This window comes from Haemorhous mexicanus, chromosome 14 (assembly GCF_027477595.1).
Source record: "Haemorhous mexicanus isolate bHaeMex1 chromosome 14, bHaeMex1.pri, whole genome shotgun sequence".
Lineage (NCBI taxonomy): Eukaryota > Metazoa > Chordata > Aves > Passeriformes > Fringillidae > Haemorhous > Haemorhous mexicanus.
In genome coordinates, this window is record NC_082354.1 from 4,013,161 (window position 1) to 4,038,189 (window position 25,029).

The window sequence follows — 25,029 nt, forward strand, 5'->3', positions numbered from 1 at the left end:
TTTGTCCTTGGTCCCAGCTGGAGCAGGAATTGTTTTGTATCCCTGCTCTGTGCACAGAGCTCACCATCCCATAATGTGAAGCCCAGACACACACACTAAAGCAGCACAGAATCTGAAAAATATGAAAGTTAAACCTGAGGCATCACCAAAAGCACAGCTTAGTATCAGAATGGGGAATAATGAACCTCCTGGTCTGTGAGCATCAGGATTTGTGTTCTGTGCAGCATCAGGCAGCGCTGGGCTGGCGCCAGGTGCAGTAACTCACTCCTCTCCCTGACACTGTCTCATGATCCAATCTGATTTCATTTTTTTTCTAAAGGAATGTGATTGAATATGAATGCAACCCAAGGAAAAAGCCCTCCCTCTTCAAGCCCTGTCAGCAACACATTACCTCACCTAAACTTAATGAAACCTCTCTCATCCACGCCAGGTGATCAATTACAGGAAGAAGGGATGTTTTATGTACAAAGATGATATAAAAGGCTGTAGATAGCATGATTATTAACCTATATTAGCACATCTTGTCCTTGTTACCACTAAGAATAGATAATACAGAGACCAGGAAAAATGAATCAAAAAGCTGGACAGCTCTCCTTCCCAGAATAAAGCCTGAAAAATATTAGAAAAATAGTAACTGTAATGAAATAAAGATTACCTTGAAGACAGAGCCTGCAGATTTCCAGATAACCACTTGTGTTTGGGGTCAGGGGAAAGCTTATCCATAAAATGAAAAAATATCTTGTGCAGCACATTCCAAGGTCCTGAGAGTACTTAAGAAATTTATAGGACTGGATTAAGCAAGCTCTTTAATAAAATTAGCTTCAAAGCTTAAAAGCAGCATTAAAAATAAAGAATAAACCCTAATAACTTTTACTCAGAACAGCTGCTCCTATCACAAAGTAACTCTTAAAATGGTAATGAAGAAAGGTGGAAAAACCCAAACAAACAGCATTTTGTGTTTCCAAGTGAGGGGGGGAAAATCCCCAACCACCAGGAATAAGCCAGCTAGTCTGCCTGTCCAGTCCTGAGGAGATCATTCAGTTCACTCCCATGTCAGGAATTCTGGACTGTACCTGTGTTGGTGTCTCAGGAAAAGCTCCAGCAAGCAGCCAGGGAGTCTCTGCATTTTGGGAAGATCCAGAATATTGCATTTTTGGTAGACCCATAACAGACTGTCTGCCAGGGCCCCACGTCACTTGGGCCACTTCAGCAGCTTCATTATTGTCTGGATTTGTGACAGTCCTGGACTTTTGTGCCGTGTTTGTTCTGCCTGGAGAAGTGTCCCCACTCAGTGAGCCCCAGACCATGCAGGGTATGATGGAGCCACGGTTCCCTGGAGATAACATCACATAATGTGTGACAAATCAGGGTAAAACATGTGATAAGTTAGGACTGCAGCAAGCTTGTAACACATTCCTGCACAGAGGAGAAGCCATGGCCAGGAGAGGCTGCAGTTCCTCGAGGCACAGCACCTGTAGGCACTCCCAGCCCATCTCCCTGCTGGAGCCAGTGGCTCTGAACTGCATCAGGGCACGGGAATTTGGAGCAAAGTGAGCTCAGGTTGCACTCCAGCTCAGCACAAGAGGGTCAAACACGAGGTAACTCTCGTCAGTGTCCTCCTGTGACTCGCAGTCAGCCACAGTGACTGCACTCTTCATTCCTTCATCATCAAGTGCCTCATCTCATCTCCTGCTCACGTGGGAGAGGAGAGGGCTCAGGAGAGAGACACAGAGAGAGAGACAGAGAGAGAGACACAGAGAGACACAGAGAGAGACACACACTCAGAGACACAGAGAGAGACACAGAGAGACACAGAGAGAGACACAGAGAGAGACACAGAGAGACACAGAGACACAGAGATACACACTCAGGGACACACACAGACACACAGAGAGACAGAGAGACACACACACACAGAGACACACAGAGACACACAGACACACAGACACATAGACACACACAGACACACAGACACAGACACACACACACACACAGACACAGGCACTCACACAGACACACACACACACACACACAGACACACACACACAGACACAGACACAGACACACACACACACACAGACACACACACACAGACACACACACACACACACACACACACACACACAGACACACAGACACACAGACACACACACCCACACACACTCACACACAAACTCACAGACACACACACATATATCACCAGCCAGGGGCTGTGCACAAATCACCAACAGGACAGGACTGCTGGGAACGTGCCTTGAGCTGTTTGATTTTCCAGCATCACTCTGATTCCATGGTTATGTCAGTGGGAAGGTGCCAGTAGCTCACATCCCCAGCAGCAGACAGAGCTCAGTGTTAAACTCACTTTAAAAGTTTTTTGACCAATCACAGAAAGCAGAAGCACACTGACAGTGGTTCTACCCAAGCACTGTAAGCACAGGTACCTTTGGATAAACAATGCTGGCTCATTTCAAATACAACACCTGCTTGTGAGCCTGAAAACACAGTGCACAGAGCTCCACTATTAAGCTCAGGACTCCCTAATATCTCACTAGATAAACTTTTCTGTAGCTTAGGGAGTTATTCTAGACAAGCCTTAATACACAGACCATTGTTCTATTTGTCCTTACTTTTCTACTTTTTACATAATTTTTCTACTGCCTTATTTTATGGCCACTGCTTAGCTCTGATCACAGTTCTGCTGTCTCTGAGGCCTGCCTTTTGCAGCTTTCCCAAAACCCTCTGATTTTATGGATTCCCCCCCACACAGAGACACAGAGAAGGGGCTCTGGCTGCAGGAACTTGCCCCAGGCCATTAAAATGCATCTTTCCAAAATCCTTTCCTCCTGAAGGCTCCCCTCCGAGTCCCTCTTTTTTTTCAATCCCCAGCAGAAGTTATTATGTAGCATCAGCCACAAATGGTGACATCTTCTGACATCCTTCCTGGCTGTGCTGCACTCCTGCACACACGGCTGAGCCCGGGCTCTGATGCAGTTCTGCCTCTCTCGAGTGCCCTGGGTTTCAGTTCTGCTCTGAGAACCAATCCCTTGGGCCTTCCTCCCTTTTTAAACACGTGGATAAGGAGCCAAATTAAAACTGGAAGAATCTAGAGCAGCTCCATCAGTATTTTATTCTGTTTACTGGTTGTGGAGAAGGATATTTGGTTATGCAGGTATCATGGATTTGCTTTTTCACATTCTTTCATGAATACCATTAATTAACAATTATTAGCAGTTCTGTGGCTCTATAGCATGCCTTTTTTAAATTCAGAGATACCTATTTTAGTGTTAATGTGCACCATCTGGTAACCCTGTATCAGCATTTGTCGTGCTCCGAGGCACTACAAGGCACTAATTGTCAGTGTTTTGTGTCAGTCTGAGGAGCAGAGATTGTGTTTGGCTTTACAGACACATTTGTAAATCACTAAGGAGATTTTAGACCAGGAAGGGCCTTCTCTTCAGCTGGATATTCTGGGACAGCTGTACAGGAACCACTGGAACACTTCAATACCAGCAGAGTTTGGCCATAAGCACATCGACAGTGTGTGCCATATTCACAAGGGCTGTGAATAACCAGTACAAAAGCCCTTAAAGTACATTTTTTAGGTAGCACTTTGTGTTGTTCATTGCATTTCATTAACCAAATGATAACATTTCAGTCAGTGAATTGCTCTTGAGAGAAAAAACCACAAACTCCCTATTAATATAAACCCTGGCATCACTCTGGTACCAGACATCTCTCAAGGCATCTCTGGTTAAGATGCTGAGTTGGTGAAGCCCACATCACTGAATCACCTAAAATAAATGCTGAAATTTATTCAGCCATGTACCCCCTTCCCAGGGTCCCACATAAAGTTGCTTCCAGTGCCTAAAGGGAGCTTCCAGGAAAGCTGGATTATATTTGTAGCTTTCCAGTGAGGCTTGCACAAGTTCGTGTTGGCAATGAGAAAATCTTCTATAAAACACAGCTGAGTCAGATAGTTATACAAGCTGAAAATAATGCAGATTAATGTATTTACAGAGTAATGTATTTACAGTTTATCATGGTTATACTTACAATTTATTGCACTGATCCAGGGGAGATGCTGGCTTATGAAATGCAGATGGCTTGAAAACAGGGCAGTTCCAAATGTTACAGGTAAAAGCACTGTGAGTTATTTACAGACAAAGTATTATTATCCATAAAGGGCAAAAGGTACATTTCCATGTGTCTGTTAGTTTGGCTGAGGAGAATGTTTTTGAGCTGCTTCTCCTCAGTTTTCCATTTATTGCAGTGTGGTTCACATTGCTAAGCAGTCTTGGAGCACTTGAGGGTTGCTTTTACACAGCACTAAACCAGAGGAGCTGCTCCAGGGACAGATACCAAACTAGATTAAATTCAAAGTAAAACTCCTAAAAGACCTACAACAAGGCCACCAGATCTTCAGTGCCAGCTTCTTTCTTTTTTTTCCCCCTTCTGCAGTTTAATTCCTCTTACCTTGCACTCCTGACTAAGAGCAGAGATTCCTGCTCTCTTTCTATCCTGAGCTCCTTTCCAGCAGTGCACTATTTTGCTGGAAAACTTATTTTTCCATTCAGAGGAGAGCTTAGCTGTACTGAACAGTGCTTTCATGTGAGCTAATCCTTCTCCTTTAATGAATTAAGCTTGTTTCTTCACCCTCCTTTTCAAATAAAGGGGATTTTTCACTGGCTGCAGCATCTTTCAGAGTGGTACAGGGGTAAGCAGGACCTTATGAGGATTAAATCTAGGCAGATGATAACAAGCATTCAGTCACTTGTTGCCAACAGTAGCATTAATTTCTCAAATGAAAAGAACCAAGATGAAATGCAGACGAGGTGTTTGCTGCTGTGCAGGTGGTGGCACTGAGGTTCTGAAGGACTGAAGGGGTCAGCAGCTGGTGTCAGGTGAGGAGGTTAATGGAAAAGAATTTTGTTTTTCTGGTCACTTAATGAAAGTAGCCCTGGAAGAGCTCAGCAGAGCCCTTGGGGGAGAATAAATTATTCCTCTTTTGCTTCCATCACTGCAGGTTAGCCCAAGACACAGGAGAAGGTGATCTAAACATAACTCAGCTGGGCAGAGCGTCACAGGAGGAACATCAGTGCTGTTGTAATCCCTGCTGCCCCTCCAGGGACAGAACACAGCCCTTCAGCAAAGGCTTTGCACAGCCACAGCTTTAAAACAGATACTTTATGATGCAGGTTATCAAAAAACACTGTGTGAGAAGATGGCAAAAATGTCTATCACAAGACAGGCAATTTTGGGCCAGTCCATGGCCCTGGGGTCAGGCAGACACAGCAGAGAGCTGCAGCAGCCCCTGGTCACACTGTCCCTGTTCTGTGCTGTGCTGGTTTGCTTTGCTGCTCAGAAATAACTCCAGCTCCTGGACCCTTGCACTGTTCTGCTCCTCGGAGCCTCTGGGTCCCTGCACCACCTTTATCCATAATTTAAAGTAGTGTGAGGTGCCCAGGAGAACACACCTTCCCTACCACTGCTCCAGTCCTCACGAGGCAGTGCTCTGATCCGGGGGTGAGGGCTTGTGATCCCAGCCAGAGATCACTTCATTCCATCCCAAACCATTCCGAGTGCCCCAGATCCATATTTAGCCAGCTCTGGAGCAGACAGGATTAGCACTATCCCCACCTGTAACATCACTACCTTCCCCTCCAGTGCCCATTTCATATTCTGAGCAACATGAATTCCTCATCTGTGTAAAGCTGAAAATCCTTCTCGCAGCCCTGGGTACAAGAACTTCCATCTAGGAAAACAAGATTAAACTTGACAGTAATAGAAGTGATAGAGGAGGAAAAGTGTTCTTCCTTTGAGGCACAGGCTCTGAACACAGCAGCCAGTCACTGATTGAAAAAGGGCAGGAAGAAAGATAAATACAGTTATAGTCAAGCAGGTCTTGGAAAAAAAAAAGCTTCTAAGAAAGAGAAGAAAAGAAAACCCCACACCTTTCTCTTGACATTTAAGAAGCTACCTAAACAAGCTAAGCAAAGGGAAAGGAAGAGAGAGCAAGACCTTACACCGAGAGCTGCTTTCAGCCATTTGTTACTGGATATCTTGAAATGCATTTATCCAACCCTGCTAAGAGCCACCAAGCCCTCCATGACCCCCAGCAAATCCTCAGGACTGCTTTCTCTCCCTCCTGCCTCTCTGGGCACCAGCCTGCTTAGCAAACCTGCACGCCTGCAGGTTGCCAGGGGTTTAACTCCTCATGTGCCACATCCAGGGGAGCAGATTTGTTCCCCGAAATGCCTGCAGGCTCTGTGACTGCCCCTGCCCCTCAGGGTGTGAGCATCTTTGGGAGCCTGTTGTGTGCTGTCACACTGTTACATGTAAGGATTTATTGATCACCTTTGGCTCTTTAGGGCTCTCCAGGCTCTCAACTCCCAGGAAACTGAGATTCCAAGGCTGGAGGTCTCACCACCAGCCTTAGGTGTGTCCTGCAGGGGGGTTTCTTACCTCCCACTCCTCCATCACTGCTTTGCCCCTGGATTTAGGCAGGCTGAGGAACATTTCCTGGCATTAGAGGACTCCTTGGCAGCAACTCCTCCAAGGCATCTTTGATATTTGCAAAGGGAGCAGACCCCTGTTCCCCCAGCCCAGCTGTGCCCCCTGGAGCAGCAGATGTGCCAGGGCAGGAGTGGTGGGCACGGGGAGAGCAGTGTTGGGCACTGATTAACACACAACAAAGAGAGCTGCCTGCCTGCAAATGGAAACACACTGGGTGCTTGCATGTAACAGCACTCCCAGCTAATTTTACACTCTGCATATAGTAATAAGACACAACAGGGTGTGCATTGAGCTCATCCTTTGAGAAGTGCAGCAGTGGCTGGATAATGCACACCCTGGAGTGGCTTATTTGTAGTGGACTATGGCTCATTAATTTTACATTTAATTTTTTTCAAATCCGTTTTTAAAAAAACCTACAAGTCTATTCTGAGGGCAGTTAAGTAATGTATCCTTACACTGAAAAATATTTCAAATAAAAACAGTAGGCAAAAGTGAAGGAAGGAAGAGTTTTGCCCAGCTGCAGACCAGGGTTTGGTGCGTGCAGGACCTGCTTTGAGCGGGTTCTTGGCCTGCTGATGCAGATATATAGTGCAATAATGGTAGTTATGGAAATCCATTCAGTGTTCACTCTTTAGGCTTTTCTTTCTTTTTGTCTAATTACCTGAGCCTTTTTTCTTCCTTTTCCCCCCCTCTTTTTTTTTTTTTTTCTGTTTGTTTTTTTTCTGGTTTTTGGGGTTTTTTTTTCCATTTGGTGTATGAGCCCATACCCCTTTCAGACCAGATTCACATTTGGATGGGACTGACTTTCACAGCAGACTGGGAAGGAGTGGTCAGGAGGCAGATTTGCAGGATTTGGGGGGGAAGGGGTTTTGCCAGAATAGCAGTGTGTGGCTAAGCCTGCCTACAGCAGCATTTACAGCACAGAGGGTGCCACAAAACCCATTTTGTTATGATGTCACTGCCAAAGTATGAATGAGGGGCTTCTAAATCCCGCTGCTCCACGTGAGATGTGACTTTTCCCTGGTGGTTTATGCCTCCATGCAGGTTCCAACGCTGATGATGGACACCCAGTTTTCAGAGTTCACCCCAGACATCACCCCCATCATGCTGGCGGCTCACACCAACAACTACGAGATCATCAAACTGCTGGTCCAAAGACGGGTGACGATCCCACGCCCGCACCAGATCAGGTGCAACTGTGTGGAATGTGTCTCCAGCTCCGAGGTGGACAGCCTGAGGCACTCCAGGTCGAGGCTGAACATCTACAAAGCCTTAGCCAGCCCTTCGTTGATTGCCTTATCGAGCGAGGATCCCATCCTGACCGCCTTCCGCCTGGGCTGGGAGCTGAAGGAGCTGAGCAAGGTGGAAAATGAGTTCAAGGCTGAGTATGAAGAGCTGTCACAGCAGTGCAAGCGTTTTGCTAAGGACCTTTTGGACCAAGCCCGGAGCTCCCGGGAGCTGGAGATCATCCTCAACCACAGGGATGATCAGAGCGAGGAGCTGGATCCCCAGAAGTGTCATGATTTGGCAAAGCTAAAGGTAGCAATAAAGTATCACCAGAAAGAGGTAAGAGTCACCTAAATGTGAAGGTCTTGGGTGGAAGAATTCATTTCTGGAGATGCTGTGGGTTTGTTCAGTGCTGGCTCTCAGGGGGGATTTTTGATGTGTACAGGGATTAGTCACAAACCAGGAGGCTCAGGGCACCTTGGTGACAGCATGATGGCAATTGAGGGTAGCAGGACTGTGACTTGCTGCAGTGGGCTGTGGCTTCTACAGCACCAATAATTTCTGCCTCAAAGCCACTTGAATCCCACCTCATGGTGCCCCTGCAAAGAGCAGCCTTCGGACATTGCCAGCTCTGCTCGCCCTGAAAGCTTTTCCCAGTGTCTGCTTTTGTACAGGAACCCAAAGCTAGAAGGGGCTGTCTGGCTCCTGAAGACTGGCTCCCTTGAGGAGTGCAGGAAATAATACAGCACACAAATCACTTCCTGCAGCCACCAAGCACTTCCAGGCACCCATTCAGCTCCAACTCAAAAGGGCCAGAGATGTGACAGCAGCTAAAGAGAGCAGGAGAGGCTGGGAGCACTCCCAGAGTCCCAGGTCTCCAAGTCACCAGCAGTCTTGTGAAAATGCTCATGTGGTGCAACTCTTTCTTCACACCTGTGACACCTCTTGATCCTCAGTCCTCGACCCCATCTCTGTTTTAGAAACTGAGAAGCAATTCCCAGAAATTCAGACTCCTGCCCCAAGTTCCAGAGAGGGAAGCCACACTTCAGCTAAAGGGCACAGAGCCTTTCAGAAGCCCTCAGATCCACAGATTTATGAGTTGATTCAATAAAGGCCACAAACCCCAGGAGAATGCTGGCAGCAGTTTCATTAGCTGGCTCTGGATTTCCTTTCTCTTTCCAAATCCAGGCAGAATTTAGGGGATGATTTATTGCTGTTGGCCAGCGGTGCTCCAGCTTATCTGAAGGAGGAATTCACTTGCTTGGTGGAGGAGCTGAATTTCAATGTGCATTACATTCCTCTCTGTCTGCAGGGTCACCTGAGTGGCAGCAGATCCTGCCACATTCCTCTTTTCACTGCCTGCCCCACATCCAGCACTGCCCCAGCATGGTGTGACCCATTTCACCTCCCTGAAGGGCCGAGAGGTCAAAGTTGCAGATTTCTTTTCATGTTGTGCCCCCAGTGCCAGCCCCTCGATGCACTAAGCTGGAGCCAAAGCCTCAGACTTCCTGGGATCCAGCACTTGGCAGCTCCCTGCTCTTGCTGGGCTGCTCTGGGGGAATGTCAGCTCGCTGGTGTCATGTCAGGTTGTTTTTTGCTCTGTGGCAGGGTTGGGTAACACCACAAGTGCTCTAGGGAATGGACAAGTGGTGAAGGGTTACTCTGGAGGAGGGCAGCCCAGGTAATCAGGTGAATGTTCATTGGATCTGAGGAGGAGCAGAGGTTCTGCTTCTGGTTTTGCATGGCCTGGCAGGCACCAGCTCCAGGGGCAGGTCCCACAGTGTCCCTGGTGGCATCCAGGTGTGAGTCTGTGCCTGCTCTGGTCCTGTGCTCACACTCAGGAGCTGCAAATCTGAAGCAGCTCACTGTGTTTGAAACGTGGTGCTGAACAGTGCTGGAGCTTTTTTAATTTTAAAATTTTTAATCGTTGCCTGCTTTCTTGACAGCTTTTATCTTTTTTTTTTTTAGGCGTATTTGACTGAATTCCAAGCATATGGCCAAATTCCATGTTTTGTGACATATTCATGACAGTTCCAGCCTAAAAATGATAGCAAACACGCTCTGTGTTGCCAGCTCGAGTCAGTGCTGTTTTCAGGTGGAATACTGGTGGGCAGGGGCAGAGTGAATGAGGCTGGGGAAGCAGCTGCTGAGCCCTGCCATCCCACCTGGTTATTCACAAACCCCTGGAGCATCCTGCAGGGTGACTGGGGTTTTCTTACCATAACAATCAGGCCATCTTGGCGTGGCAATTAGCACAACACAAAACATCAAGCGAGATGCAAACATCCTTGCCAGCTTCTGAAAAAATGAGTAGGAACCTTTGCCAGGGAGACACTGAGAAATGTTTGTTCATCCTGACTGAAGAGTATCAGACTGGGAGGATTTCTGTGGGGACAGGAAGGGAAAGAGAAGTGAGTTTGGTTTTCATGAAAGAAGGCTGTGCAGAGAAAAACAGAAGACTTTTAAAAGTAGATCATCTTGTTCTGCTGAAGCTTTTTATGTCTTAACGTTAAATGGGATTGGATTGGACTGGATTGGATTGGATTGGCTGGAGAAGGTTTTTACACCTGAACATTGACAAAGATAAAAGTCAGATCTCGGGTAGCCTAAGAGAAGAATCCAACGTGGGCTTTGGGTATTTTCTGGGGTGTCAAATTGTTACTGCAGTTTTTAGTTCTCTATATTCTGCACGAAGAATGTGTAATTTCATATTGATTTCAGACAAATTTCCTGCAGCTTTTTTTCTTTTTTATTTAAATGAAGCTGAACCTGAAAATTTCTCTCCAAAATATGAAATGATTCCATTTCAGCTTAATCAGGCAGATAAGGTCAGCTTCAAGATTCTTCTCAGAGAAGCTGTCAAGGGGAGATGGGTGAAGAGATTGTGGGGTTTGTCTTTACAAAGGCTAGAAAAATCTCCCATTATGTTTTGTTGGGGTTTTTTTCCCCAAAAAACCCCTTGGAATGTAGAAATTTTGATTACTCCCAAACATGACACGTGCTAAATATTTTATAAACTGAGAAATGCGTTGCTCTTGAGGAATAAGACTGTTCTTCTTTGGAGGAGGGCCAAAACAATAGAGAATAAATTTGTTGCTTTTCCTGTTTGTTTTTAATAAGTCCGTAAATCCTAGAAGGTAAATTTCTGTTTACACAGAAGGGGAAAAAAAAAATCAATTACACAGGAAAGATTAAAATGTGCCCTAAGGTAGCTTTGTAGTGTGTTTTATGGCAGTAAATGGTAAAACCTGCTGTGCAATGTTCTCAAGCTCCCTCTCCCTTCTCATGTGAAGTGTAGAATGGCTGTGTGCTCAGTTTCAACTCCCTGTGATCATTTCTCTAGGAAATGGGAAGGACTTAATAGTTGTGATATCTGATTGCATGGCAGTCACAAAATCTGGGGAAAAAATGAGGACAGCACAAAACACTGTGGAACACGATGAGTTAGGCCCAGCACAGACACATCAGTTCTCTCAGTCCACTGTTAAAGCAATTGTTTTCCAGGGATTGCAGTAATTAAGGTCTAAGAGACCAGCAGGCTTTTCATAAATGTTCTGTAGTGTGTGGCATTTGCCTTCATAGTATGTCTTTTCTAGTTCTTTTATTCATGACTAATTTTGGAAGGAGAAAGGGTACTGAGGGCCTGATAGGAAAAGGCACAGCTCAGCTGTTGAGGATCAGTCTTCACTGTGCTCTCCTGGCACCAAATTAGCTCTACATTTGTTAATTTGTTTGCATTTCTAAGAAAAGATAGGGAAAAGTCGTCTCTTAGGATCTTGCCAGTCTTGTAGAGCACAGTTGTGTATTCAAGGTGTGTGGCTGGTTTAGGGAATCAGAGCAGAGGCAGCAGGCAGAGACAATTTTGATGTCCTTAAAGTTTTTTTTTCCTTTGCCAATGATGTAAAACATCCATAGTGTAGCAGTGAGTCAGGTCTAAAAGGGCAGAGTTCTGCTCATATTTAACATTCTGCTGAGCCTCAAGAACAGCAACACACATTCAGCTTATTCCTGCTCTCCTGCTCTCCATCACAGGTCATTCCCATCTCCAAAACAAAGTGAAACATCACAGTAGTGGGGGTTTTAATGCGTTTTTCTGGTGCTGGCAAATAGCTGGGCAGGTTTAGTTTATGTGTCTGCACAATGCAAGGCACTCAGAAAAAACCCATTATTTTATCTGTGACTCTACTGCTTAGCACTTCCACAGAATTAGATCAAAGGAGTGCACAGAGAAATTCCTTCTCAAAAACCCTTAACCCCCATATCTCCTCCTCACCGTGCTCTAATCAATGGCAGCAGAGGACAGAAGCAGAATTGTTTGCTTTTCCAATTCAAACCCAGTGCTCTTCGCCGTTTTTCTCTGAAGGATGAAGCTTCAACAGCTTCAGTCCTTTTTTTATTTTTTTTCCCAGGACATTTACATAGACAAGCACCTCCTGAGAAGCAGTTCTGAAGTGAATGAATAATCACTCCTGCCATGCCGCATATTTTTCCGCTGTGTCTTGACTCTTGTCAGCTGTGTGGCTGCAGTCAGAAGCACAGCATCCCTCTCCAGGGAGCATGCATAAACCTGGGAAATTTCTGAGGGCACTTCACTTAGTGTATAAAAAGGGCTTATGAAAATATCAGAGATGCATGAAGAATGAAGTGTGAGGTCTGTGAGAATCAAAGCTCCTCGCCTGCACCTTGTTTACCTGACTTGAAAGCCATTCAGGTATCCTGATGGATGGCCACAGGTCTTTCTTTGCTTGCAGGCAAAGCTCAGTTATTCTCCTGTGGGTTTGTCTGTTTTCTTGCCATACTGCCTGGAGGAATAATGATAGAGGGCTGAATATTTGTATTGTGCTCTTTAAAGGCATAATGAAAAGTCTTGCTTGAGCCTGCACAGCTCAGAAGAGTGATAAAGAGGCTTTTACTTCCAGATTTCTAGAAGGAAATCAGGTCGTGAAAAGATCTTTATTAGGAGTAGCTGAGGGAAGCAGAGCTGCTCCCTGTGGAAGCTTTTCTTGGTTCTGGTGATCTGGAACACTGATATTCCTTGGTGTGGTCCATGGTGAGGACAGTGTGGTCCATCCTGTGCCACAAACCCAAACGTCAGTTTAGGGATTTCAAAAGCACTGAGTGGCCAAATGTGACCTTCCCTTTTCCAACAGCCATCCTCTCATTTGTTCACTGTTGTCTGCAGCAGTGTTCCCATCTGGTGTGTGAGCAGTGGCCTGTGCTAAATGAAGCTGTTTTCTCCCAGACTCCATCCCAGCAGCACTCGACCACCTTGGAAAATCTCGTGTGAACGCGGCACTAACTGAGCTGTTATCAGCAGCCTGGGAGGCAGGGTTTGTGGTGGCAGGAGGGGAGATTTGTCTACATTTGCACCCTTAAAAGAGCCATCCCTGCTGATCACTGGTGGTGCATGACTCAGAGCCCCTCCTCTATGGGCTTGTGCAGTTGCCAGGTCTCTCTGTTCGGTTCAGGAAATTGTCACAGAAGTTTAACCTGTACGGCTGCATTGTCGCGTTACAAAAATCAGGACAAGTGGCACTTAAATCTTAACTCCTCTCTGAACTTGGAAGAAAAAAATCATATTCAGAGGGCTGATGGTTCAGTGGTCTGACACAGTGGGCTGGAATGTTTATTGAGGGAGCAGCATGATTTGGTACATCGTTCACGTAACGCCGGAACGTTCTCGCTTGATGAAGGTTAGCCACATATTGCAGCTGTCACGGAACAGAGCTGCAGAAATCTGTCTTTTGACAGCAAAATCATCTCTGACTAATCCTGTCATGCACCAGTTTGAAAAAGCACCCTAAGACTGGTATGTAGGTCAAGGACAAGGACTCGGATTGCATTATGGTGATGTGTAATGGGCAGAAAATGCCAGGATCATTCTTTAAGTCATTTTTGGTGTCTTGTGCCTCTTACTTAATGATCTCCTGGACAAAGATGGGGAATATGTTGAAAGCTAAAGAGGTTGCCACTGTTTTAACAGCATTCAAGAGTGATTTAGTGAGTTTGACAGTTCCCCAAACTTCATGTTTCCCATCAGTCTCCTTGCCAGCCAGAGAAGAGGCTTGGGAAGCCAAAGCCAAAGTACAGGACATGATTGATGGGCTTTCTATAGACAGCAGGAACTGGAGAGGACAAGTGATGCCTGGTGTGTGGTAACAGCCAAGTGTTCAGTGTGCCCACATCTGAAGGGCTGAAGTGTATTTAGAGTCAGCTTTATGTCAGTGGAGAAAGCAAATAATTTATTTTGTACTTTGAATGACACCCTGCAATAATAAACTCTGGGGGGAAACTGTGGGCATGGGGTCTCTCGTTTGGATTTAGAAGTGATCATTGTTACTTACCTGATTTCTGGGGATTTCAACTTCACTCCTGTGGCTTAGAGAAGCGAGTTATGAGGCTCCTTTCAGAAAAGAACTGCCACTGCACCCTCCTCTCACCTCATGTCCAAATCAGGTCCATCACCATCTCAGTGGTGACTGCTCTCAGTCACCACCTCACAGGTGGCTCCAGGAGAAGTGAGATGAATAGATGGGTTTGTCATGACACCCCCCAGACCGAGCTCTTGTGCACACTGACATTTAAAAGCTGTGGCTGCAGTTTTTGTTCTTATTCTCTCCAAACCCCAGCTGGCTGAGCAAACTTCCCTCAGCAAAGTGCATGTTCTGCCAGGGTGGTACAACCCAGGAGCAGGGGCAGCCTCTGGGGGCTCCCAGGGAGGTGAGAAGTGTTTGTGGTGTGCTCCTCTGCTCTTTTGTGGATGTTGGAGTAAATTTACTCATTCAGGAGAAGGTAAGGCAGAAAGGAAAAGGAATCCAAAATTACAGTTTCATTGTAAATGTGTCTCAGGTCAGAAAGGAAGCAAAGGGAAACGAATTTTGGGACTTTTTATTAATGCTCATCGGGTAAAATAAGTATGTATTTTAAAATACTCGTAAATGGCTTTTAAAATTTTCCTGTTTGCTTTACTTTTCACTCATTTAATGTAAATGTTAGTAATTCACTAGAGAATGAGCCCAGCCTTTTACTTAAAAGTCAATACCTTCCCCACTTCTGCTCTAGCCCCTGAGAGCTCCCAGTATTCACTGCCAAAATCTGTAACTCCTGAAGTGCTGCCTGAAAGAGCACTCAGGAAACGCTGGTAGATTTGTCTCTAAACACTTCCTAGTGTTTTTCCAGTGCTTCTGTGTCTGATTTCCCCTGTTCAGCTCTTGGGACCCAGGGATGTGTTGGAATTAACTCCCCGTGGGCTGTGTTGCTCCTGTTCAGCACTTCAGCACTCTGCCTTTGGAAAGCCAGCCCAGAGCATCTTGGTCAGAGAGCTGGATCCTGGGATGTTTGCTGGGATCCATCCCTGAGGAATTTATTTATCAGCTGTAGCTGTCTGCTTGAATAAACACTGGGAAGTTGTGGTTCTGTTGGGCTCTTGTTCCCAGGGGAGGCTGTTCTGCTGGGGGGTCTGCTCCAGGAGCAGCCTTCAGCACCTTGCCTTGGTTCAGGGCAGAACTAATGCACCTGAATCCTGCTGACAGGCCACAGGTACAGACCTACAGCCCAACACACATTGAAGCACTCGGGGTAGAGATGGATTTAATTTCAAGCTGAAAGACTTTATAATTGCTTCTTCCATGGGTTGGTATGCAGCATTTGCAAGCATCTGTCTATGTCCTAGGAGATGTGGGACCTTTTAGTTTCAATGTTGAAGCCAATCCAACTTGAAGGTGTTAAACCCATGAATTTTGATGGGACAGTGGCAGGATTTTAGAGGTTATTCACTCTTTCCTTTTGTCAGCATTCACCTCACTGCTGAATTTCCAATTGCTGCCACTTCAGCTGAGTTCATGTCTGCTACCACCAGAGAGATCTATTATGGATAGGAGACCTTTAGCTGAGATTCATGTGTCATCATAATTTGAAATATTTTAAGAACAGATTAAACTAAATTCCTGTCTAATTTGAGGCCATATGTTCATCTGTGGAGGATCTGGAGTTTGTTTTATTCACCAGCTGAGGGTAGCACCTGCTTTTCTTGAAGGGCTGGTCCAGCTCAGCTGTGTGATCTCCTTCGTGGCAGGAATGCTGCCATTTGGATTTTCATCAGTGCTTCACTGCTGCTACTCACAGCTGTGGTTTTGATAGGATATTCATCCTGCAAAAAAACTGTTATGTCTTGGAAGTGTCTGATGAGGAATGTTGAGTTGTGTAGTCCCTTTCCCCCCACATTACACAGCCCCCCCTCCAACTACTTTGTCTCATTTCTCTTTATTTATTTATTTTTTTCTTTCCTCTTGCAGAAAGTACTTAATTAACAGGATGAACAGCCATTAGGTGTTTACCCTCTGCAGCTCACACTTCGGCAGCAGAATGTAAATAACTTTGCAGTCATTAACAAGGTTGAACTTTAAAAGAAATGTGCTACAAAAGAGGGTTTTCTTATTCATCTCACTGTTTGCCACACTGCAAACTTGAGGAGGCTGGCATTTCTTCTCTGGAATATGGGGTCTCACAGGGCTCACTGGCTCTCTGCTGCAGGCATCAAATTTCAAATTAGGCCACACAGAGTTTCTCTCTCCTGTCTTGGGCTAATTTAGAAATGAGGCTCTTCGACTGTTGCCCGCTGGAATTTCCCTGAAGAGCAGTCAGCCTGCTGCAACCACCACGTTTCCATTCTTCCTCAGAAGGTCTTGTTCTCAGTAAAAGCAGAGGCAGAGGGCTTGGTGTGACCCTGGAAGTGTGTGCTGCTGCTTGAGTGGAGAATGGCAGTGGCATTTCTCCTTCTCCTGGGAGACAGGGATTCACAGGGAATCTGCATTCCTCACAGACCTCTCTGAGACACGCTGCTGCATCAGACACTGCTCACAGGCTGCAAAGCCTAGCTCTGTTCTGAGAAAATCTGCCTTTCCAAAGCCTGAATAGCTTTAACTGTGGAGGCAGCAGCATGCAGTGCAGCCTTGCAGGTCTGAGATGCTCTGGGCTGCGGGGATGTTGGTGAGCTCTGACCTTGGAGAGGAACCAAAGGTAATTTCATGGCTCCCAGGCTGTGTTTGGCTCTCACTGGTGACCTCTGTGGGAGCTGCTGGAGCTGACTGATAGAAGAACTGGGTCCTGCTGATGAAGACAGAGCTCTGCAGTTCCAAATTAGTGGTTATTCATCTATGAAGAGGATTCGCCCTCGCCATCCGCAGCGAGAGCAGCGACAAGAACTCCAGCAAACTCCAAACAAGAGGCTGCTGGCAGCAGCCACAATAATCACAATAAAGGCAGAGGGATGCTGTGCTCAGCCCCTGTGATGTCTATCAGGGAGCTATTTCAGATGCTCCCTGAGGCATTCACATCTCAACCCATCTGTGTCTGATCCTAAATTACTTATGACTGCGAGAGATCAGGGATTTCCCCATAGATGAGGGGAGGGGGGTGGAACATGATTTCTGTGTTTGACAGCATGCAGAAAGCATTTAATTCCTGAGAAGTGGAATTTAGGTGACTTAAAAATACCAGTAAAGATTAGTTATTAAGGAAAAGACACTCCATCCAGCAGTTGCTTTTTTCCCCCTTAAAAATGTCCCCCTTGGTATAGGATTAGGTGGCAATGAGCGTGATGAACATTGAAAATGAAATTCTCTAATAGCACAATCCACCTGCAAGCCAAATGTTACACAAGGACCCTGGCAAGGCTGAGAGAAGAAGAAGAAGAGAATATAAAAGACTTTGTACTGCAGTAATCTCTAGAGTGCTTCCCAACTATGACTGGAGTTGCTGATCTCATTTCTTGGAAAGGAAAAGATATTTATCCCCATTTTCAAAAGCCAGGAGACTGAGCCCCTTGCTCACAGGTATCACAGGGGTGTTGTGCCCACAAGGAGGGGCTCTGAGTTGCATCTTATCTCCCTGTGAACTGTATCTTCACCTAGGGATGGGTTTTGCTCGACAGGTAACGGACAAGGAGGTTGGTTTTGGGATTAGCTCCTCCAGAAATGCATCTGCAGGTGGGGACCACCCTGGGCAGTGTTTTGTACAGCCACAGCCTTTGGTGCTTCTGTGGTGGTTTAACCCCAGGCAGCAGCTCAGCTCCTGGAGCCACTCGCCCCCTCCTGCCGTGGGATGGGGGAGAGAACTGGAAGAGCAGAGTGAGAAAAGCCGTGGGCTGAGATAAAGACAGTTTGAACAGGTGCAGCAAAAGCCATGTGTGCAGGCAGAGCAAAGGCAGGAATTCATTCACTGTGTCCATGGGCAGGCAGGAGCTCAGCCATCCCCAGGGCTCCATCACTGTCACAGTGACTTGGGAAGACAAACTCAGAATGTTCCCCTTCCTCCTTCTCTCCCAGCTTTGAGTGCTGAGGGTGATGCCATGAGGTCTGGGATGTCCCTGGGGTCAGCTGGGATCAGCTGTCCTGGCTGTGCCCCCCAGCTCCTCAGTGGTGAGGGTGAGGAGCAGGACAGGCCCTGGCTGTGTGCAATCCCTGCTCAGGGAGAGCTCAAACATCCCTGGGTGATCAGCCCTGCTCCCAGCACAAAACCAAACCCAGCTGCTGTGAGGAGAATTAACTCTAGCCCAGCCAAAACCAGCACAGCATCAGATGTTCAGTTCCTGCACTGAGCTGAGCATAAATGCCACCTCTTGGGGACATTTCTTTCCACTGGTGCACCTGTCAGAACATTCTCCATCCTGTCTATGGGGTGATGCCTTGTGCTGCTGTTTGTGCTAGAGACTGGAGGCTCCTGTAATCCAGCAGTCCTTGGATAAAATGCTTGTCAGGTGTTGGAGAAATAGTCTTTGATAGCCATGTGTTCTCTTAGCAGAGCTTCTGGTGCAGAGCATCTGCCTGTGACTCTGGCCCATCCACAAAACTGGGACAAAATGCAGGTTTTTTTCCTGCTTTTTGTTGTGCAGAAACTTTGATGCCAAATCCTGTCACACACGGTACATTCGTGTGAAGTGATAAAAGGCTGTGATATACACAGGCACTGTTTCAGGCTGTGACACATAAAAGGCTTTGCAAAAATGTGAAAAAAAACACATTTGGGGTTACTTACATGGAAAATTAACTTTCACTCAGGAAAAGCCTTGGTAAAAGTGGTGCTGTAGATGTCAAGTTGCTTTTCCAGTTCTCTGCTCTCCTATTTGCAAAGTAGAAATTTCCCTAACTTTATGGAGAAATTTGAAATTATGGAGGATAACAAAAGTTCCACAGTATTATCAGAGCTTCAGGGTACTTCACACCTAAAAGAATATACTTTTGTATTTTGTGTGCATTGATTTAGCACTATGACTCCTAGACAATCTCTAATAAGTTGAGCATTCAGTGGTTTAGTCTGCTGAACGAATTTGGGGGTTTAGATTAGTTAACAGCACCTAAAAACAAACTCACCAAAAACCAATAAATTCTTTAGGCAGCACACCAGTGGCTTGCTTTGCTTCTTCATTAAAATTCAGAATTCCAGTGTTTCTGCACACTGGAAATTTTGTTTTTCGGCCAACTGCACTACTGGAGATAAAAGCATCAGTGCTTACTGATTTTAAATCTGTGGTTAATAAGTTGGACTAATACAAGTTAGTAAAAGTCAACTTTGGTAAGTGCTTGGCCTCACCTTTAATAAACACAGCATTTGGTGGTTTATGACATTAGGGAGTCTCTTTGTGTGGTGTGCTTAAATTTCCCTTGGGCAATTTTCATTGAGGTTGGGATCAGCTTGATTGGAAAATTTAATGGCTTTTTCCATTTCCATTCCCTTTTGCCAATCTGCTCTTTAAAGCTGCTCTTTCATGATGTGTGAATTTGTCTCCATTTGAAGAACTAACATCAGCTACAACTGAGAAAGCAGATTTTAGAAATGAGCTATTAGGCAGAGAAGAGGCACTTTTAAGACGCTTGCAAGTTGCACAGCAACCAGAGGAACATACAGTCATTTGATTTCTCAAATGACTTTGACTTTGACTCAAGGGAAAAACAGTTTTATTCTCCCCTCAGAGCTTTCTATCATATGTGATAAAGAGAAAATGTGTTTATAACATTTTCTCCCTCGAAAAAAAAAAAATTAGAAAAAAAGGAAAAGTTGTGCCTCATCTCAGAGAAGCAGCAGCATCTCTTGCCCTGTGAGTCACTGCAGAACAGCTCCTGAGAAAACAGAGCAGTGCAACTTTCTGCTTCTTCCAGGTTTTAAACACAAAGCGCTGACCCTTCTGAAATCAGAGTTAGAACACAGCCAGACACCAATCACTGCTTGGCAGTTTTCCAGTTGCTGTGGAATTGTTTCTCTTACCTGTCCAGAGCAGCTGTGGCTGCCCCTGGATCCCTGCAAGTGTCCCAGGCCAGGCTGGACGGGGCTTGGAGCAACCTGGGATGGTGGGAGGTGTCCCTGCCCGTGGCAGGGGGTGGAAATAAGATGAGCTTTAAGGTCCCTCCCAACCCAAACCATTCTGGGATTCTGTGGCTTCATGATCATTCTCCCCATATATGGAATTTCACAATAATATTTTCTCATCACTGCGAGCAGCAGGTCTTGGCTTTTTCTGGAGACCATCACCCCATGAGCTATGGCCCATTTTCAGCTGCTGCATGTGCTGGTTGATTCCAAATCACACACTCTTCTGATATTATTTTCCCAAGCCCTCTGGAGCAGAGTGTCTTCAGTTATGTGCCAATGCAGAAGTAATCAGAAGCTTATTGTTGTAATAACACATCAAAATCCAGCTTTATAAATGCCAGATAGTTCCCTTGGAGAGCTTATTTGCAGTGCTGGTTTGGGTCATTCCACAGATTTGAGCTACCCAGTCCAAAAATGGTCTGATTCTGATCTAAACAGCCTGTTAAGACATATAAAATATATTACCAAAATCTAAAAATACTTAGAGAAGTGAATGACTTCATCAGAACAAGCAACTAATTTATCCTTTTGTTTGACCTTGGTTTAGTCATTTTGAACGTGGCAATGACAGAGCTCTGCTTGTTTAGAGCACTCAGAGCACTGTGCTTAGAAGTCCTCCCAACACTGGGCAGTTTTTGTGGTGTCTTTAAAAGATTTGGGTGTGGGCTAAAGATTTTTTTAAAAAATCAGAGTTGTCTTGGTCTTGCAGACATCTCTGGTTAGTTCTGGGTCTGGAAAGGCTTGAAAGCCATGGGGCTGTCCAGGTATGATCAGGAACAGGAAGCCTTCTGGCACTGAGCAGGAATACCACAGCTTGGTTTGAAATCCCAGAAATTTGTTTGGGATGAAGAAGTTGCACCCTGAGCCCGTGTGGTGTGGGTGGGTGAGATGCACAAAATCACCATCACAATGCTGTTTTTTACAGAGTGAAAGTGAACTGTCAAATGTCACTTGGATTTCTTGGTCTCTGCTTGATCCCTTGTGTTTCACAGCTGCTCCCTGGCTGAGCAGCCAGGCAGGGTTCCCAATGTGCTGTCCTGCTTCCCACCAGGTGTCACCTGGCCACACCTCTTGCTGCTCTTGGCTGTCTCATGCCAGCCCAGCCCACACACACCCGCTGCAGACGTTCTCCCTCTCACACACACTCTCAGAGCTTTGCACCTTTTCCCTCCTGCCTCATCCTTGAGTCACTTCTTGAGGATGCTGACAGTGACTTGTTCCAGGCGGTCGGAACCTGAAACATTGCGAGAGGGAACGTGCTCCAGCACATGGGGAGAGAAACAGCTTGTAGTAATCCTCCTGGTGCTGCTCTGGCACGAGGCTGGGTGTGTGGTGAGTGGCTGATCTGCAGAGGGATGCTGCAAGTAGAAAAACATTGCTTCCATGAGAAGGAATCTTAAATCCTACATAGAAAAAGAAGAGTGGAACTTCCCTCCTTTTTTCCCTTTGTCTCCAAAATATGCTTTTCCAGCCCATAGCTGGCCCCAAAAGTAATCTGAGTGGGCTCTAACACATAAGTGAGGGGCAGTGCATGCAGAGTACCAGTCAGTAATAATTTAATATTTTTTATTTGTTTCTTCCTCCCCAGTTTGTTGCTCAGCCAAACTGCCAGCAGCTGCTAGCAACGCTGTGGTACGATGGCTTTCCAGGATGGAGGAGGAAACACTGGGCAGTGAAGCTCCTGACCTGTGTCACCATTGGACTGCTGTTCCCAGTGCTATCCGTGGCATACCTGATTGCACCCAAGAGCAGGCTGGGACTGTTCATTAAAAAGCCATTTATCAAGTTTATCTGCCACACTGGCTCCTACCTGACCTTCCTGTTCATGCTCCTGCTGGCATCGCAGCACATCGTCAGGACTGACCTCCACATGCAGGGGCCACCTCCCACCATCGTGGAGTGGATGATCCTGCCCTGGGTTCTAGGTAAATCCCACACCTGGTCCTGTAAATCCCACATCTGATCCTGCCCTGGGTTCTAGGTGCATCCCATAAATCCCACACCCAGTCCCGCTCTGGGTTTTAGGTAAATCCCACAACCAATCCCATAAATCCCACACCCAGTCCCGCCCTGGGTTCTAGGTAAATCCCACACCTGGTCCTGTAAATCCCACATCTGATCCTGCCCTGGGTTCTAGGTACATCCCATAAATCCCACACCCAGTCCCGCTCTGGGTTTTAGGTCAATCCCACAACCAATCCCATAAATCCCACACCCAGTCCTGCCCTGGGTTCTAGGTAAATCCCACACCTGGTCCTGTAAATCCCACACCCAATCCTGCCCTGGGTTCTTGGTACATCACACACCCAGTCCTGCCCTGGGTTCTAGGTACATCCCATAAATCCCACACCCAGTCCCGCGCTGGGTTCTAGGTAAATCCCACACCCAGTCCCGCCCTGGGTTCTAGGTAAATCCCACACCCAATCCCATAAATCCCACACCCAATCCTGCCCTGGGTTCTAGGTACATCCCACACCCAGTCCTGCCCTGGGTTCTAGGTACATACCACACCTGATCCTGTAAATCCCACACCCAGTCCTATAAATCTCACACGTGATCCTGCCCTGAGTTCTAGGTACATCCCATAAATCCCGCATCTGATCCTGCCCTGGGTTCTAGGCAAATCCCATAAATCCCACAGCAGGAGCACTGAGCTCCAGGGCCTGACCCGCACCCCCAGCAGCTGTGTGGGGCTCCTCCCAGGCCCAGCACGTGCAGAGATTTGGCAGGAGCTGCAGGAGCTGCACAGAACAGCTGGGCTCCTCCTGGAGCAGCAGCTCCTGTTGGCCTGGGGCTGCTCTGTGCCACCTGATGTGCCCTTGGCCGTGACCCCAGTGCAGCACAGCAGATGCATGGTGCACTCCCTCCTGCCTCCCCACGCCAGGTGAGAGGAGAGGAGCAGGTTGGGAAGAGCTCCTGGTCACACACAGTGTCCCTGCTGCTGCTGGCTCTGTCCTGTGCCTGCTGCAGGGACAGGCAGTGCCCAGAGCCTGGCTCTGCCATCCCTGCTCCCAGCCTGGCTTATTCCTCCCAGATGAGCTGCAGGAATGCAGGAGAGGGAAGATAAGGCTCACTCTCTGCTGATAATCCCTGGCCACATCAGCATCAAGTGCTCTGATATCAGCAGGAGGAGGAGGAGTGTTGATTGTCTGAAGTTCCATGTGAGGCTCTCATTCCTGTCTGGCTGGGGCAGCCAGAGCTGGGCAGAGGAGGAGGTGTCTGTGTGCTGAGGATGCTCAGGTGAGGCACTGCGATGGGATGAGGTGGGAGAAGAACAGAGAAGCCAGGTGGGTGCATTTTTGATGAGAGAGGACTATTCACCCTTCCAGAGTGAGCTCCATCAGGATCCTGATCAGCTCCCACGTCCCTGGTGTGCCACCAGCACGTGGCACCCCTGGGAGCTGGGAATGTCACCAGGCACTTTGCTCATGGGCAGTGGTTTCCACATCTTTCTCCTGCTTCCCCACAGCTTTCTGGCTCTCCTGCTTCCCCACAGCTTTCTGACTCCCCTGTCCTGGTGACACCAGGACTCTGCTCCTTGTTTCTCTGGTGGCTCTGGGTCAGGCTGGCTCTGTGCTGAACAAACCCAAAACTGCTGATGGGAAACGAGGAAGGGAAGTTAGAGTTGCAGTCATGTTCACAAATCACTCTGGGTGGTGGCCCAGGGCACTGTGCTCCTTGCTCCTCCACCAGCAGCCTCATTATCTGATGAAGCTGATTTATGCACTCAAATGGAGGTGTTGGTAGAACCTTCAAGTAAGCTCAGGGGGTTAAATGTCTTTTCTGAGCTTAGGTCATATATTCACTTTATCTTTAAATTCATGGTTAAAATTGAGGGAAATGGTAGGCATTTCAGTAAAATTGATTTGCAGATGAAAGAAGGATAATCCATTTAAAAAAACCTTTCAAAAGCACAATCCCTTCAAAAAACCTTTTTTACAGCTGTCTGTTCTTGAGTTCCTTTGTTTCAGATAAATAGAGATATTGTATGACTGTTTATTAAATAGAGAAATTAGAACAGTTTCACCAGATTAAAGGTTATTACTTACAAAATATTTTCCACTATAGAAAGAGAGAGAGCAGGCACACACAGCATTGCTGTAGCTATAGTAACCAGCAAGGATAACTCACTATAAATACAGTGTATGAGTTCTTCAACAGGCTCCTCTCCATTGATTTATTTTATTTTATGGGTTTGTGTGCGTGCAGAGACGTGGAGGCAGCTGTAATGGGATTACCTGGCTGGCCCTGACATTGTGCATGTGTGGCCACTGACCTGCTGGCTGGCAGCTGAGCAGCTCAGATTGATACCTGGGGGCCTGCAGCAGTTCATTGCAGCTTTGCTGCTCTTCAGATTGGACATCCAGGTCCTCAAGGTTGAGGTGGAAGCAGCACATCAGTGACCACTGCAATATGCTGTAGTTAGGTGGGGGCAGCAGTTTGGGTAATTATACTGGCAATGCACCTGGAGATGTACTTTGTTTTGTTTTGTTTTGTGTCCTCTTCACACATTTCCAGTTTTCATTCAAGGATAATGTCAATTCAAAATACCTGCGGCTCTAAAGACATTTTTCAGAAGGATCCAGGGCATGAAGGAGCTGCCGTTTGCTTTCTGATGGGACTTGGGTTTTCAGAAATACTTAAACAGTTCTGCAAGAGGGGACATAACAGTTACTTATCAGAACTGTGTCAGGTGGGTTCAGCAGTCTGGTGCTGAATTTCAGAAGCTGCCCTTCACCCTTTCAGCTGCAGGGAGGCCTAGTGAGCATTAGCAGGTGCCAGAAATGATCACCAGGAGGCATTTCAGGGTTGGCATGATGGGCTCTGGCCGTATCCTTGGGAACAAACAGCTCCCAAACCCCAGAGCCACATCTGACACGAGGTGAGTCACTGCCAGGCTGCAGTGCCCTGCTTCCTGCTGAG

At 46.7% G+C, this 25,029-nt stretch overlaps 1 protein-coding gene across 1 annotated transcript in view; it reads left to right on the top strand.

The window, feature by feature from the left end:
- Positions 1 to 25,029, top strand: part of TRPC5 (transient receptor potential cation channel subfamily C member 5) — a 71,084-nt gene that overhangs the window by 9,406 nt on the left and 36,649 nt on the right. The window contains exons 2-3 of the mRNA XM_059859459.1: positions 7,558 to 8,079; positions 21,695 to 22,031. Coding sequence (XP_059715442.1) covers positions 7,558 to 8,079; positions 21,695 to 22,031 — 859 coding nt within the window. The remainder of the gene's footprint in view (positions 1 to 7,557; positions 8,080 to 21,694; positions 22,032 to 25,029) is intronic.